This window comes from Lithobates pipiens, unplaced genomic scaffold (genome assembly GCF_037356315.1).
Source record: "Lithobates pipiens isolate NorthernLeopardFrog02 unplaced genomic scaffold, aLitPip1_a1.2 Scaffold_13, whole genome shotgun sequence".
NCBI lineage: Eukaryota > Metazoa > Chordata > Amphibia > Anura > Ranidae > Lithobates > Lithobates pipiens.
In genome coordinates, this window is record NW_027507718.1 from 458,579,505 (window position 1) to 458,597,771 (window position 18,267).

Below are 18,267 nucleotides of genomic sequence, written 5' to 3' on the forward strand. Positions count from 1 at the left end.
CTTCACACTCTTCCCCCCAGAGGTGCTGCTGATGGTCAAAGATCTTCCCACTTTAAAACTCTGGTTGTTGGAGGTTTTAACATTTATAACAATATAAATCTGAGGCTACCATCATCTGAACAGCTGTGTTTCAGTTCAAGTTGCACTATGCACACTGTACAGCCTATGAAACCCACTGAGAACTAATAGGTTTTCTTTAAATGGAAACCCACTAAAAAAAGCAACAGGTTTCCAAGACAAGGTTGCATCATGCTGTAGTAAGCTGACTACCTATAATGCCGCGTACACACGATCGGACTATCCGGCAGACTTAATTTGCCCGTGTGTGGGCTCCGGCGGATTTTTTCTTCCCAAAAGTCCGGCGGACTTAGAAAGAAGTCTTGGCTCAAAATCCACCCGTCTGTGTGATAGTCCACCAGACTTTTCACATCAACGGACTTTCCCACACACAAGTCTGTTAATTTTGAACAAGACTCCAGGTAGACAGGACTAGCAAAGGAAGTCAATGTCGCCGCCTCCATCGGCGAGATTGACACCTCATGAGCCCCATCGCCTGGTATGGGTTTTAAGGGGAACCCCTACGCCGAAAAAAACGGCATGAGGGTCCCCCCAAAATCCATACCAGACCTTTATCCAAGCAGGCAGCCCGGTCGGTTAGGAAAGGGGGTGGGGACGAGCGAGCACCCCCCCTCCTGAGCCGTACCAGGCTGTGTGCCCTTAACATGGGGGGTGGGTGCTTTGGGGAAGGGGGGCGCCCTGCGGGCCCCCCACCCCAAAGCACCTTGTCCCCATGTTCATGAGGACAAGGGCCTCTTTCCGACAACCCTGGCCGTTGGTTGTCGGAGTCTGCGGGCGGGGGCTTATCGGAATTCGGGAGCCCCCTTTAATAAGGGGGCCCCCAGATCCCGGTCCCCCCACCCTATGTGAATGAGTATGAGTACCCGCCGTCCAGGGGTTTTCTTCCAACTTCGGGGGTCTTCTCGCCAGGCTCCTCTGCTATCGTCTGCTCTTTTACCGCTCTTTAACTAGCGGAGGAGCCTGGCTTTCTCCTTCGTCGTCGCCGCCGTCTGGGGGTCTTCTTCTGACTTCGGGGGTCTTGTCCCGCTATTCAGTTCTTCTGCCGGGCCTCCTCTATCTTCTTACAGCTATTTTACTAGCGTCGGTCCGGTCTTCTCATTTGTTGCTGTTGCCTTCACCTTCTTCTTCTTCTCTTCTTCTTCCTTCTGATGTTGACACAACGCTCTCTCTGGCCGTAATGCCAGGGACGCATTGCACAGCGACTTATATAGGCATAAGGGGCGGGGTCACTGGGTGATGTCACACGCGTCCCTGGCATTACGGCCGGAGAGAGCGTTGTGTCAACATCGGAAGGAAGAAGAAGAAAATGAAGGCGCCGGCGACAGCGATAGCGACGAATGAGAAGACCGGGCCAACGCTAGTAAAAGAGCTGGAAGAAGATAGCGGAGGCCCGGCAGAAGAACCGAAGAGCGGGACAAGACCCCTGAAGTCAGAAGACTACCCCCGGACAGCGGCGATGATGAAGGAGAAAGACGGACTCCTCCGCTAGTAAAAGAGCGTTAAAAGAGCAGAAGATAGCAGAGGAGCCTGGAGAGAAGACCCCCAAAGTCAGAAGAAGACCCCCGGGGGTCTTTTTCCCCCAGGTGAATGGATAGGGGTACGATATACCCCATACTCATTCACATAGGGTGGGGGGCCAGGATCTGGAGGCCCCCTTATTAAAGGGGGCTCCCGGATTCCGATAAGCCCCCTGCCCGCAGACCCTGGCAACCCTGGCCCTTGTCCTCATCAACATGTGTCCTCATCAATGGAAGAAGACCCCCGGAGCTGTCTCATAAACTACTTTAAAAACCTGTGTTGTGTTTTTTTATAGACACTTTTTCCCCCAGGTGAATGGGTAGGGGTACGGTGTACCCCATACTAATTCACATAGGGCGGGGGGCCGGGATCTGGGGGTCCCCTTATTAACGGGGGCTCCCAGATTTCCGATAAGCCCCCCACCCGCAGACCCTGACAACCAACGGCAAGGGTTGTCAGGAAGAGGCCCTTGTCCTCATCAACATGGGGACAAGGTGCTTTGGAGGCGGCGACATTGACTTCCTTCGCTAGTCCCATCATACCTCAAGTCACGTTCAAAATGAATGGACCCTGACAACCAACGGCAAGGGTTGTCAGGAAGAGGCCCTTGTCCTCATCAACATGGGGACAAGGTGCTTTGGAGGCGGCGACATTGCCTTCCTTCGCTAGTCCCATCATACCTCAAGTCACGTTCAAAATGAATGGACTTTACTCCTTGCGTGGGCAAGTCCGTTGATTTGAAAAGTCCGGTGGATTGTCCGCCGGAAATTTCCAGTAGTGTGTAGGCGTGTATGGGCAAGTCCACTCATTCGGAAAGTCCGGCGGACCTCCGCTGGGAAGTCCGGCGGATTGTCCGCCGGATAGTCTGATCGTGTGTACGCGGCATAAATGGTGCTTGCTTTGACAGAGTAGAAAAAAATTACATTCAAGCAATCTATGCTTAACAGCACCCAAGGTGTACTGTATATACACATATTTTCCATTTTCTTAAAGTGTAGAACATCTTTAAGACACATTACAGCTCTGCGAATCGTACTACAAACAAGCCAGTTCCAGATGGCCTGTCTTGGAACTACAAATACTCTTTCTTTTAAAGTGAGCATTCTGTTGTCGAATTCAAGGGCCCCAATGCTGGCAGACTTGTCATTCCACTGACCAGTGGTTAGGCAGAGCATTTATATAGTATTTAGGCTGTGCTGCTGTACAAATAGTAATTGTAGCTTTCTTTCGTCATTATCCTCTTGTTACTTACATTGTCAGGGTAGTTACTGTTGTCTCATCTGTGTCAGCATGAGTGCATTCTGGCTGGCTGTTTCACGGACAGCTAAGGAGAATGAATGGCATTACCTTGGCTGCACTCAAGCTTGTGCCATATGTGATATTGGATTTGCACTGTCATTGTAAACGATTTACTCAGTTCCATTACATGGCTTATTTCTGCTTTAATAAGGCCGATTTTACTGCTGTGTCTGTAATTGTCAGGTCATCACTGGGAGCGGAGGGGGACTCAAGCAAATCCAGCTGCTTCTAAGGGAGTTAGTGCTACATTATTTACTTAACATTTACAAGTTCATAAACTGATATGTAATTTCTCATCATTTTTATAAAATACTTATTTTAAAAATACTCGTTCAATGCAGAGTGTTTCCATGTCACTGTGTTTGCAAATATACACTATATTTTCAAAAGTATTGGGACTCCTTTACATGTACATGCACTTTAATGGAATCCCAGTCTTTGTCCATAGGGTTCAATATTGAGTTGATGCACCTTTTACAGCTATAACAGCTTCAAATCTTCTGGAAAAGGCTGTCCACAAGGTTTAGGAGTGTGTCTATGGGAATGTTTGACCATTCTTCCAGAAGTGCATTTGTGAGGTCAAGCACTGGTGTTGGACCAGAAGGCCTTGCTCACAACTCTCTGCACTAATTCATCCCAAAGGTGTTCTGTCGGGTTGAAGTCAGGACTCTATGTAGGCCGGTCAGGTTCCTCCACCCTAAACTCACTCCTCCATGTCTTTATAGGCTTTGCTTTGTGCACTGATGCACAGTCATGTTGCAACAGGAAGGGGCCATCCCCAAACTGTTCCCACAAAGTTAGGAGCATGAACTTGTCCAAAATGTCTTGGTGTGCTGATTCCTTAAGAGCTCCCTTCACTGTAACTAAGGGGCCAAGCCCAAACCCTAAAAAACAAAACCCCACAATAATCCCCCTCCACCAAATGATTTGGACCAGTGCACAAAGCAAGGTCCGTAAAGACAAGGATGAGCAAGTTTGAGGTAGAGGAAATTGACTGGTCTGCACAGACTTCTGACCTCAAACCGATAGAATACCTTTGGGATGAATTAGAGCAGAGACTGCAAGCCAGGCATTCTCATTCAACATCAGTGCTTGACCTTACAAATGCGCTTCTGGAAGAATGATCAAACCTTTCCATAGACGCACTCCTAAACCTTGTGGACATCCTTCCCAGAAGAGTTGACGCTGTTATAGCTGCAACGTGTGGGCCAACTCAATGTTGAACCCTATGGACTAAGATTGGGATGCTATTAAAGTTTATGTGCGTGTAATGGCAGGTGTCCCAATACTTTTGACAATATAGCGCTGCTAATGCCTATATTGCCTTAGGGTGTGTAAACATATTTTTTAATTCCTGATTCACTTAATAGCAGCAGCTGAAGGGTCTGTGACCTATTTATTTTAACAGATTCATGAGCGCAAAAGGGAAAGTGGATGTTTTCTGTTAAGTGATTATTTTATTTTACTGTTGTGGATATAGGTTTTTAACAAAGAAATTCAGTAGTGCCTGCTCACTTTATGGCGGGCTCTGTCTAATTGAGAAATAACATGAGCTAGCGGAGGGGTGTGCCTCTTCTCTGAATTTTTCAGTTGCATGTTTGTGTTAATAAATTTAAACTGCAGTAGATTAAATTATACCAGACTATTCACAAAAATGACTCAAAATTGGAAAAACCTGCTGTCTGGCTGTATGGCAAGTGCTAAATAGTGGTAAATGTTCATATCAAATATTTCACACGTACCTAACCAAAGATCAAAACCAATAAAACCAACTTGCTGGTTGAAAGCTGAACAGTGGGAACCTTGAGTGGAGAGTGTAAACAAGTTTTGCTTTTGACTGCTGGTGATTGCTGGGTTGCATTTCTAGGTTCTTTTAGGAGTTTTTCCATGCTTTTTAACACATTTTCTGTCACTTATTAAACAGCCTTTTTTTTCTTTCCTTCCTTCAGCCTACTAATTAAGGGGAGTGGTTAATTGGTCACAGGTGCTTGAGACCTATATAACTTTCTGTATTACTCATTTTGAGCCTGCTCATCTTTGAGCTTGCCACATTTTTGCTTGCTGGAACTTAGACCAACTGGAACTGGTAATTTAAAACCCAGAGTTGAAAACAGAAGGTTATAACAGGGGTCAAAGGACCTGTGTAGTTTGAGTACCTGTGTAGTGTTAGTGTGTACCTGTGTATTGTAAGTACACGAGTGCTGCCAGTGCACATGGACTGTGAGTACATGAGTGCTGCAAGTGCATGTGGACGGTGAGTGCACATGGGCTGTATTGAGTATTGTGAGTGTTGGGAATACTGGTGTATTGTGAGAACCTGAGTGTTATCTGAGTAGTGTGTGTGGATCGTTAGTACCTGTGTATTGTATATACTTGTGTGTACCTGTATATTGTGAGTACACGCGTGCTGCGAGTGCACGTGGTCTGCGAGTGCACATTGTCTGCGAGTGCATGTTGTCTGCGAGTGCAGATGGTCTGTGGGTGCATGTAGGCTGTGAGAGCATGTGGTCTGTGAGTGCACGTAGGCTGCGAGTGCACGTGGACTGCGGGCCCACATGGTCTGCAAGTGCACGTAGGCTGCAAGTGCACATGGTCTGCGGGTGCATGTGGTCTGCGAGTGCACGTAGGCTGCAAGTGCATGTAAGCTGGAATTGCACGTAGGCTGCGAGTACACAAAGGCTGCAAGTGCACGTGGTCTGCGAGTGCACGTGGGCTGCGAGTGAATGTGGGCTGCGAGTGCACATGGGCTGCGAGTGCACATGGACTGCTTGTGCAATTGGGCGGCGAGTACCTGTATATTGTCTTGTAGAGTACCTGTGTATTGTATTGTTGAGTATTAGTGTCAGGAAGCTAGTTGTTAGGTAATTTGGACAGGGTATAATCCCAAATCCTCCTTAAATTAGTAGGTACGATGCCCGGCGACTGTGGAGATGCGACTCAGTTTACATCTTGCGGCATGTATTCGTTCCTTGATCATCTGATTGAGGGTGAATACTGCTGTGCAAAATGTAAGCACATTGTTTCCCTGGCAGCCCAGGTTCTGAATCTAGGGAAGCAACTTTCAGCACTGAGAATACCCTCCATACTAAAGGAGAGCCGGCAAGGGGCCAGCATAGAGGTGGGTGAAAACAAAGAGGGACAGGCACTATAAACGAGTAGATGGGTGACAGTCAGGAAGGATAGAGGGGGAAGTGCCAGGGAGACCGATCCTGGGCTGGAGAATCCCAATAAGTACGCTCCATTGAGGGACATTGGTGAAACTGGTCAGGGACCAGCACTGCTGGAGCTGAGGGACTCTCCTAGCTGCCAGGGGAAGAACTTCTCCAGTGAGAGTGGGGGGAAGTAAAGGGAAAGGATAGACAGATTCTGCTGGTAGGGGACTCAATTCTTAGAAGGACAGAGAGGCCAATCTGTGAAAAAGACCTGAAGCGCCGAACTGTATGCTATTTACCGGGCGCTCGGGTTTGGCACATCACAGATCTGGTGGACAGATTACTGGGAGAGGCTGGGGAAGACCCAGATATCATGGTGCACGTTGGCACCAATGACAAAGTCAGAGACAGATGGAGTGTCCTAAAGAACGATTTTAGGGACTTAGGAGCTAAATTGATGAAAAGTACCTCCAAGGTGGTATTCTCAGGAATACTACTGGTACCTCGAACCACACCAGAAAGGCAGATGGAGATTAGAAAAGTAAACAAGTGGCTGAGGAGCTGGTGTAGTAAGGAGGGGTTTGGGTTCCTGGAGAACTGGGTCTTTAAACTAGGCGAGGGGGGCGGACCTCCTATCACAATTTGTATTAGCAGCAAGGATGGGAATTGTTATCATAATGGGGGATTTTAATTATCCAGACATAGGCTGGGCGGAGAAAACCACACATTCGTCTGAGGCTCGCCAGTTCCTAAATGTCTTACAGGACAATTTCATGAGTCAGATGGTAGACATGCCAACTAGAAACAAGGCGTTACTAGATCTACTGATTTCCAAAAATACAGATCTGATCAAGGATGTGGAAATACGGCCCAATTTAGGAAACAGCGATCACAGGTCAATTGACTTCAGTAGAAATCAAATAAATAAGAAACACAAAGGGAACACAAAGACACTGAATTTCAAAAGAGCAAACTTTCCTAAACTACGAACCTTGCTAGAAGATATAAATTGGGATACAATCTTATAAACAAAAAACACGGAGGAGAGATGGGTTTGCTTTAAGAGCATATTAAAAAAGGGCATTATCCAGTGCGTCCCATTGGGAAATAAATTTAAAAGAGCAAACAAAAGTCCTGGATGGCTTGACTCTATTGTAAAAATGCATATAAAAGCAAAGGAGAAGACCTTCAAAAAATACAAGGCTGAAGGATCATCATCACCATTTAGACTTTACAAAGAATGCAACAAGATATGCAAGGGTGCAATTTGGGTGGCTAAAATAGAACAGGAAACACACAGTGGAGGAGAGCAAAAAAATCCCAAGAAATTCTCTAAGTATATAAACAGTAAAAAAGGAAGGACAGACCATATTAGCCCCATAAAGAATGAGGAAGGATGGGGAGATGGCGAAGGTATTGAATTTATTATTTTCCTCAGTCTTCACGAGGAAATCGTGGAGCTTTAGTAACTAAAATTGCAGTGTTTGTCCTCACAGAGGACAGCATTAGAAATAGACTTGGGAAACTTAACATTAATAAATCACCGGGACCAAATGGCTTGCACCCAAGGGTCCTTAGGGAACTCAGTCAAGTAATTGTCAGACCATTGTTCCTCATTTTGACTGACAGTCTACTGACTGGAATGGTACCAGCTGATTGGAGAAAAGCCAATGTAGCACCAATATTTAAAAAAAGGCCAAAATACATCCCTGCGAATTACAGACCAGTTAGCCTAAAATCAATAGCATGCAAGCTCTTGGAGGGGATGATAAGGGACTATATACAAGATTTTAGATTTAGATGACAATATTATTAGCAGTAATCAGCATAGATTCATGAAGAATCGTTCTTGCCAAAACCAATCTATTTACCTTCTATGAGGAGGTGAGCTGCCATCAAGATAAAGGAAGGCCCATAGACATGGTGTATCTGGATTTTGCAAAAGCATTTGACACAGTTCCCTATAAATGTTTACTGTACAAGGTAAGTAAGGTCCTTTGGCATGGACCATAGGGTAAGTACATGGGTTGAAATCTGGCTACAAGGGTGAGTTCAGAGGGTGGTGATAAATGGGGAATACTCGGAATGGTCAGGGGTGGGAAGGGGGGTCCCCCAGGGTTCTGTGCTGGGACCAATCCTGTTTAATTTGTTCATAAATGACCTGGAGGATGGGGTAAAGCAGGGCCATAACTTCTCCGCTGGATGTGGAAACCTTGCAAGAAGATCTTAACAAATTAATGGGGTGGACAACTACATGGCAATGAGGTTTAATGTGCAAAATGTAAAATAATGCATTTTGGTGGCAAAAATATGAATGCAATCTACTCATTAGGGGTGAAACTCTGGGGAATCTAGGATGGAAAAGGTCCTAGCAGATGATAGGCTCAGCAATGGCATGAAATGCCAAGCTGCCGCTAACCAAGCAAACATAATATTGGCATGCATTAAAAATGGGAATTCTCCCACTCTACAAGACTTTGGTCCGACCCCACCTGAAGTATGCTATCCAGTTCTGGGCACCAGTCCTCAGGAAGGATGTACTGGAAATGGAGCGAGTACAAAGGAGGGCAACAAAAAGGGTCTGGAGGATATTAGTTATGAAAAAAGGTTGCGAGCACTGAACATATTCTCTCTGGAGAAGAGGCGCTTGAGAGGGGATATGATTTCCATTTGCAAATACCATACTGGAGACCCCACAATAGGGATACAACTTTTTTACTGAAGGGAGTATAATAAGACATGTGGCCACTCACTAAAATTAGAAGAAAAGAGGTTTATCCTTAAACTGCGTAGACAGTTCCTTACTGTAAGAGCAGCAAGGATGTGAAATTCCCTTCCACAGGTGGTGGTTTCAGCGGGGGGGGGGGGGGGGGGGCATTGATAGTTTCAAAAAAATATTAGATAAGCACCTGAACAATCACAACATACAGAGATGTACAATGTAATACTGACATGTAATCACACACATAAGTTGGACTTGATGGACTTTTTGTTTCTTTTTTCAACCTCACCTACTATGTAACTACGGTATGTAATAAAAAATAAACAAAATATATGCAAAAACACTATACATTATGTTTAAAGCGGGAGTCCACCGGGACTCCGCGTTTTTTTTTTTTTTTTTTAAAAGCCAGCAGCTACAAATACTGCAGCTGCTGACTTTTAAATAGTGACACTTACCTGTCCAGCGCGCCCGCGATGTCGGCACCCGAAGCCGATCGCTCGCTCGGCTGCCGGGTCCCGCCGCCATCTTGGGTATGGGAATCAGGAAATGGAGCCTTTCGGCTTCATTTCCCGGTTCCCTACTGCGCATGCGCGAGCCGCGCGGCGCAATCCGGACGGTCCCCGCTGCCTCTGGGAGCTGTGTGTTTCCCAGCAGGCAGCGGGGCACTTGCTGAAGGGGGCGGGCGCTTGCGGAACGGAGGCGTAACCTACGCTCGTTCCGCAGAGCGCTAGCCCGGAAGTGGGTGCAGTTACCTGGATTATCCAGGTAACTGCACCCCCCTCCCCCCTGAAAGGTGCCGATTGTGGCGCCGGAGGGGGGGGGGATTCCGATGAGCGGAGGTCCATTTTAGGGTGGACCTCCGCTTTAAATTCCAGGGATGTATGCATGCTGAATTTTTATTTTAGATATTTCTTTTCCCTTCCTCCCTGTTCAGCACTCAACACTTTTCACTCACTTTGCAGTTCTTCAAGATTCCCCTTTCTCTTAATCTACCTTTAATATGCCAACAAATACTTCCCAGTCCTAGAAATCAAATCCATCTCATCAGATATTCATTTTCATTACATGACACATCAAATATGCCTTGCCTATTATTTCCTTAAGTGAATTTGAATTAGTACGTAAAGGTAAAGACTTTTTTTACGTAGTGTTGGATGGAGTATAGAAGGGTACACTTTTTTAAGTTTTTTTATTTGCTTCTTTATTTTCTCTTGGAAGATTCAGACTCTCTACATGCTCTGGTAACCTTTTGTAACTGAGACAAAAAGTGGGGGGAAATTCATCAATTTTCAGGTTTTACCTGAACAAGATGTGAGGGAAAATCCTTCAATATGGCCACCTGTTCCAGTGACAATGGTCAAAGATGAATATAAAAAAGAGCCCTATATTTTCAGAAAAATAGCAGGCTTTGTAGGCACAACATGAGGCAATGTATTAAAAATATACAACATTTTTTATTCCAAAAATCATTCAAATCGAACATCTTATAAAAACCATTACAGCACCCTCTACTTTCAAAAAGGTCAACAATACCCAAACCCAAGCATGGGAATATGATCCAGCTGAAATGTATAGTAGTTGAAATGTATCAATAAAAATATGTAAATTTGATGTCAGCGTGGCTATCCTAAATTAACTCTACAGGTCCTCCATTCTTGATAGTCAACGCGTTTCGCAAGAATTGCTTGCTTCTTCAGGACTTATTGTCAAAGATGGAAATTACATTCAGATTTCCCCTAACGTCTGTTGTGCCTCAAGGTCAGGAATTCTCCATAGGGGAACACAGGCAATGTTTGGAATTTACATACTCTTTACTGTCAGCATAGCACCCCTGTATTTCTTTACTTTATGGAATGCTACAGTTAATAATGATAATAATAAAATAATAATAGTTTAGAAAAAGAGCTCAAGGGAGGAGATTGCCATGAGAAGCAGGTGATATTTTGCTAATTAATCTATAATTCAATTAAAATGTGCTACACTAATCTGAGATACAACACTATTAAATTTGGTAAAATGTTATTAATAAACTGCAAGTTTATCAGTTGAGGTAAGTGCACAGGGAACAAAACCTATTTAATACTATTCTGCTTTCATAAAACTTTCCTAGAAAGATAAGCCTTGTGGGAATAGAGCTTAAAATGTTTTATCTTCAAATAAAATATTACAGTTTTTTTAAACTGAACACTTCTAATGTAAGCAGATAAATCTCTTTTTATCTTTCCTTGGTGTTTTTCCTGCTTTTAGCAAGGTCTTAAAGTAGATTTGTCACCAGGAATCATATTTATGTCTGAATGCATTAGTTTACAACAGAAGTTCTCTGCTGAAAGAGCTACAAGCCTGCAACAGCCTGTTTTTTATTTGAAGAAGGCTACTATTAGAGGGCTTTCACACCAAGCTGCCCATAGCGTCGGTAGTAAAACGCCAATATTTTTAGCAGAGTTTTACCGTCGGATTTGCGGCGCATTTCGGCTGCTAGCGGGGTGCTTTTATCCCCTGCTAGCCGCCAAGAAAGGGTTAAAACCGCCCGCAATACACCGCAATAGCGGCGTTTTTTGCCGGCGGTATTGCAGCGCTGCCCAATTGATTTCAATGGGGAGCAGCTGTGGAGGAGCGGTAAACACAATGCTCCTTCACTGCCCAAAGAAGCTGCTGGCAGGATTTTTCCTGACGTCCCGCCAGCGCACCGCTCCAGTGTGAAAGCCCTCAGGCAGAGACAATGGAGCAGCAGTTTGAGGGTGGATTGCAGGCACTATAGTGCCTGCAAAATGCCCTCGGTGTGAAAGGGGTCTTATCTTTTGAGGTAATTTGCTATAATTAGAGCAACACTAACTGGGGCAAACAATGGAGTAGTGGTTCATAGCGACCAATCACAATTTTTTTTTATGTTTCTAAAGAATTAAACTTGAAGTCTTTGATCCAGAGTAGAACATAGCATGGGTCTCCAAACTTTCTAAACAAGCAGCCAGTTTTCTGTCCTTCAGAATTTAGGGGGGCTCTACTGTGCACAGTGGTAGTAAACAATGTCCAATCTTTGATATTAGGGGGAGAAGTTGGTGTCAGTGGAAGGAATAGTGCCCCATTGTTGGTGTCAGTGGGAGGAATAATTCTTCAAGGGCCGCATAAAGGCAAGCAAAGGCCACATGCAGCCTACGGGCCGTAGTTTGAAGACCACTGGTCTATAGCAATGGATCAGATTTCACCTCTCATCAGTAAAGATTTCCAATGTTATAGAAAGAATTTCAATATGTTAATTGTGCCTAAGCAGTGAGATTGTACCTTGTCAGATCCCGGGGCAGCCCGTCTATTAAGGGCGCACGGGCGCTGTCCCCCCGTCCATGCATCCAGCTTCAAAATAAGGTAGGCTTAGGGTGCAGAGAATGCAAATCGAGCCCACCCAGGTGTGTTACAATAGCAAATTAATATTCGCTATGGTAACACTGATCCTGTTCCCTATCAGGAAGCAGGTCTTGAGACCTTTCACCCGATTGGCTGAAAGGACAGGCAAACTTATTGGAGCCACTGCCCACCAGCGAGTTGGGGGGGTATGTTCCGCCGGACACTGGGGGTGGGAGGGGCGGTGGCCGGTGGCACCTACCCCCCGCTCACTGTCGGTTGGTCAGTCAGGCAGAAATCGCACAGATGTTAGCCAAGTCGCACCTGAAGTCGCACTGACCTGGCTTTGAAATTGTGGGACTTCAAGTGATTTCAAAGTCTGTGGGAATGGGGGCTTAGTCTTGAATTTCTCCTAAAAAAAGCAGGGGTATGTGAGTGTGTCTAGATACTCCTGCACCAACAGCCTCATGTATATTTGCAGTGTGAGTTCCAAGGTATTGCTGCGATTGATTGATAGTCTTAACATTGGAGTGAGATCTGGTGACATTGCTATTCTTCTGTTCACGGGTCTCCATGTTGGAGGATCTGACATGAGGAAGCAGATCCTTCCCTCAGCCAATGTGGCCGCCTCTACACAACGATACAGTACAGAACAAAGCATAGTAAGTTAGTAATGGAGTAAATATCAGCTTCTGAGAGACCACAGGCTATATTGCCATTTGCCTGCATTTTTTGGGTAGAGCTTTCTAGAATTCAGTATAGATGAATGATATGATGTGGGAATTTCAGAGACTTGGTTCAACAGCTCTAATGATTGGCTGGCAACCATTCAAGGGTATTCCTTTTATCACAGGGATAGAGAGGCTAAAAAAGGGGGAGGGGTATGCCTGTATATCATGAATAATGTACAAGTGAATGTGAGAGATGACATCACTAAGGGAGCTAGGGAGGAGGTGGAATCCTTATGGGTAGAGCTCCAGAGAAATGAAACTAATGGGAGAAAATAATACTGGGAGTATGCTATAGACCCCCTAACCCAAGGGAGGAGGGGGAGACGGACCTCCTATCACAATTTGGATTAGCAGCAAGGATAGGAAGTGTCATCATAATGGGGGACTTTAATTATTCAGACATAGACTGGGCGGAAGGAACCGCGCATTCGTGTAAGGCTCGCCAGTTCCTAAATGTCTTGCAGTTTCATGGGTCAGATGGTAGACGCACCAACTAGAAACAAAGCGTTATTAGACCTACTAATTACCAACAATACAGACCTGTTTCCGGATGTGAAAATAAGGGGCAATTTAGGAAAGAGTGATCACAGGTCAATTAGCTTCAGTATTAGGGATGAACCCGATGTTCGAGTCAAACATAAGTCTTCGCCTGTGTTCACGGCAAATTCAAAAGCTGCCGGAACTCCGTTAAAGCCTATGGGACACTAACAACAACTAAAAATCAAAAGTGATAATTTTAAAGGCTTATATGGAAGTTATTGTCATTAAAAGTGTTTGGGGACCTGGAAAAATTGTCATATAAAACTGATCGCGGCTGTAATGAATTGACGGGTCTCGGCAATATAGATAAGACTCATTGAAAAAAAGAGCATGGGATCCCCCCAGTCCATTACTAGGCCCTTTGGGTCTGGAATGAATATTAAGGGGAACACCAATACCAATTTTGTTTTTAATGTTGATGGGGACAAGGACCTCATCTCAACAACCCTTACCCAGTGGATGCGGGGGTCTGCGGGTGGGGGCTTATCAGAATCTGGAAGCCCCCTTTAAAAAGGGGACCCCCAGATCCCGGCCTCCCCCGTGTGAAATTGTAACGGGGTACAATTACCCCTACCATTTCACAAAAAAGTGTCAAAATGTTAAAAAAGACAAGACACAGCTTGGGACAAGTCCTTTATTAAAAAATAAAAATGTCCCACATTGTCCATTCATCTTCTCCTATCACGCCGCTGACGACCCTCCCACTGCATGACACTTCTTCGCATGTGACAGTTCTTATATAACTGAGGGTGGGGCCACTCGGGGACTTCCCCATGGCTTCCCTGTGGTGTCAGAGGGGCGGGACCATCGCCCTCAGTTATATAAGCGCTGTCACAGTGAAGAAGCGCCACGCGGAGGGAGCCTCCCATGGAGATGGAACAGTCGTGGATTTTCTTTCTTTTTCGGTCAGTCAGACGGCATTATAGAAGAAGATGAATGGACATCAGGGGACATCTTTCTTTTTTTATTTTTTCATAAAGGACTTTTCCTAAGCTGTGCCTTGTCTTTTTTTTATACTTTTTTTGTGAAATGGTAGGGGGACTTGTACCCGTTACCAATTCACACAAGGGGGAGGCCGAGATCTGGGGGTTCCCTTGTTAAAGGAGGCTTCCAGATTTCGATAAGCCCCCCGCCCGCAGACCCCCACAACCACCGGGCAAGGGTTGTGGGGATGAGGCCCTTGTCCCAATCAATATAGGGACAAGGTGCTTTGGGGGGCTACCCCAAAGCACCCTCCCCATGTTGAGGGCATGTGGCCTGGTATGGTTCAGGATGAGTCATATTCCTTTTCCTGTGGCCTGCCAGGTTGCGTGCTCGGATAAGGGTCTGGTATGGATTTTGGGGGGGGGGCTATGCCCTTTTTTTCACAAGGTTCCACTTAATTTCCATATCAGACAAAAAGAGCCTGGTATAGATTTTAGGGGGACCCCCACACAATTGTTTTTAAAAATTTTGGTTCGGGGTTCCCCTTAATATTCATACCAGACCCAAAGGGCCTGGTAATGGACTGGGGGGGATCCCATGCTCTTTTTTTCAATAAGTTTTATGTATATTGCCAAGACCCGACAATAGCTGCGATCAGTTTTAAAAGACAATTTTTCCTTTACAAATATCATTTTCCTGTGGTACTGTTCTAAACGCAGGAAAAATGCGCCACTTTAGAGGTATACTATAGACACTCCCCAGGCACAATATTTAAAGAAATATTTCATTTTTATTGTTTCACTTTAAGCATTAAAAAAATCACTGCATTGATACATGTCCCCTGGGGCAGGACCCAGGCCCCCTGGGGCAGGACCCAGGCCCCCAAACACTTTTTATTGACAATAACTTGCATATAAGCCTTTAAAATTCGCACTTTTTATTATTCATGTTCGTGCCCCATAGACTTTAACGGTATTCGTGTGTTCTGCCAAATTGTTTGCCATGTTCTGCTGCAAACCAAACAGGAGGGTGTTCGGCTATCCCTATTCAGTATAAATCACACAAATAGGAAACATAAGGGGAATACAAAGACACTGAATTTCAAAAGAGCCAACTTCCCTAAACTACGAACCTTGCTGCAGGATATAAATTGGGATAAAGTCTTATCAACAAAGAGCACGGAGATGAGATGGGTTAGCTTTAAGAGCATATTAAATAAGGGCATTAGCTAGTGCATCCCATTGGAAAATAAATTTAAAAGAGCGAACAAAAGTACTGGATGTCTTAACTCCATTGTAAAAATGCATATAAAAGCAAAGGAGAAGGCCTAAAAGAAATACTAGGCTGAGGGATCATCAGCAGCATTCAGACTTTACAAAGAATGCAACAAGAAATGTAAGGGTGCAATTGGGGCAGATAAGATAGAACACTAAACCCACATAGCGGAGGAGATCAAAAACAATCCCTAGAAATTTTTTAAATATATAAACAGTAAAAAAGGGGGGACAGACCATATTGGCCCCATGAAGAATGAGGAAGGAAATCTGCTTACAAAGGATGGGGAGATAGCGAAGGTATTGAGTGTATCCTTCTCCTCAGTCTCCACAAGAGAATCGGGAGGCTTCAATAACCAAAACTGCAGTGTTTATCCTCATCACATATCTCAGGAAGCACCCTCATGGCTAACAGAGGACAGAATTAGAAATAGACTTGGAAGACCTAACATTAATAAGTCACTAGGACCAGATGGCTCACACCCGAGGGTCCTTAGGGAACTCAGTCAAGTAATTGCCAGACCATTGTTCCTAATTTTTTCTGACAGTCTACTGACTGGAATGGTACCAGCAGATTAGAGAAAAGCCAATGTAGCACCAATATTTAAAAAAGAGCCAAAATATATCCCTGGGAATAACAGACCTAACAGTATGCAAACTTTTGGAGGGGATGACAAGGGACTATATACAAGATTTTAGTAATGACAACGGTATCATTAACAGTAATCAGCATGGATTCATGAAGAATCGTTCTTGCCAAACCGATCTATTAAAGCGGAGCTCCACCCTAAAGTGGAGCTTCCGCTCATTGGAACCCTTCCCCCCTCCGGCGCGACAATTGGCACCTTTCAGGGGGGAGGGGGGTGCAGGTACCTGTACAGTACAGGTATCTGCACCCACTTCCGGCATAGATATCCGCAGAATCTGCGGATATTTACGTCCCTTTCTGCAGGTCCCCCGCTGTCTGCTGGGAAACACATCCCAGAGACACATCCCAGAGACAGCAGGGACCATCCTTATTGCACAGCGCGACTCGCGCATGCGCAGTAGGGAACCGGGAAATGAAGGCGCAAGGCTCCACTTCCTGATTCCCATACCCAAGATGGCGGCGGCAGCACCCGAAAGACGATCGAGAGATTGGCTTCGGGTGCCGACATCGCGGGGGCGCGTTGGGCGGGTAAGTGTCCTTATTTTAAAAGTCAGCAGCTTCAGTATTTGTAGCTGCTGGCTTTTTTTTTTAAAAATGGTGGAACTCCCGCTTAAACCTTCTATGAGGAGGTGAGCTGCCATCTAGATAAAGGAAGGCCCATAGACGTGGTGTATCTGGATTTTTCAAAAGCATTTGACACAGTTCCCCATAAACATTTACTGCACAATAGGACCATAGAGTGAGTACATGGATTGAAAACTGGCTACAAGGACAAATTTTTTGTTAAATGGGGAGTACTCAGAATGGTCAGGGGTGAAAAGTGGGGTCCCCCAGGGTTCTGTCCTGGGTCCAATCCCATTTAATTTGTTCATAAACAACCTGGAGGATGGGGCAATAACTTCTCTGCAGGATGTGGAAACCTTGCAAGGAGATCTGAACAAATTAATGGCGTGGGCAACTACATGGCAAATGAGGTTTAATGTGAAAAAATGCTAAATAATACGTTTGGTTGGCAAAAATATAAATGCAATCTACTCACTGGGGGGGGGGGGGACCTCTGGGGGGAATCAAGGATGGAAAATGACCTGGGGGTCCTAGTAAATGATAGACACAGCAACGGCATGTAATGCCAAGCTACTGCTAACAAAGCAAACAGAATATTGGCATGCATTAAAAAGGGGATTAACCCAAGAGATAAAGTGATAATTCTCCCACTATACAAGACTCTGGTCCGGCCTCACCTGGAGTATGCTGTCCAGTTCTGGGCACCAGTCCTCAGGAAGGAAGTACTGGAAATAGAGCGAGTACAGAGAAAGGAAACAAAGCTAATAAAGGGACTGGAGGATATTAGTTATGAGGAAAGGTTACGAGCACTGAACTTATTCTCTCTGGAGAAGAGATGCTTGATAGAGGATATGATTTCAATTTAAAAATACCATACTGGTGACCCCACAATAGAGATAAAATTTTTCCATGGAAGGCAGTTTAATAAGACACGTGGCCACAAAATTAGATTTACGGTTTAACCGTAAACTGCATAGAGGGTTCTTTACTGTAAGAGCAGCAAGGATGTGGAATTCCCTTCCACGGGCAGTGGTTTTAGCTAGGAGCATCGATAGTGTCAAAAAACTATTAGATAAGCACCTGAACAACAACAACATACAGGGATATACAATATAATACTGACATATAATCACACACATAGATTGGACTTGATGAACATGTGTCCTTTTTCAACCTCACCTACTATGTAACTATGTAAAAGATGGCTGCTGGTTGGTTGGTAGAAGTTAATGTTTTCTATATTTGCCTCTGTACTGTAAGTAATCCTGCATGCATAGATATATAGATTATACAACTCGTATATTAAAATATTCTTATATAGTTGGTATATATGACTTCTAAATATGTTTTTTTACTTATCATTTCTCTTCCAGTTAATTTTGACCACTTTCAAATATTACGCGCTATCGGAAAAGGGAGTTTTGGCAAGGTAAGAATTTATAAATTTCGATTTTTTACTATTTCATTTGTTCATTAA

The 18,267-nt window shown here is 44.7% G+C and overlaps 1 protein-coding gene across 1 annotated transcript in view; it reads left to right on the forward strand.

The window, feature by feature from the left end:
- The window catches only part of STK32B (serine/threonine kinase 32B), a 339,672-nt gene that overhangs the window by 56,802 nt on the left and 264,603 nt on the right, over window positions 1–18,267 (forward strand). The window contains exon 2 of the mRNA XM_077477798.1: window positions 18,164–18,219. Coding sequence (XP_077333924.1) covers window positions 18,164–18,219 — 56 coding nt within the window. The remainder of the gene's footprint in view (window positions 1–18,163; window positions 18,220–18,267) is intronic.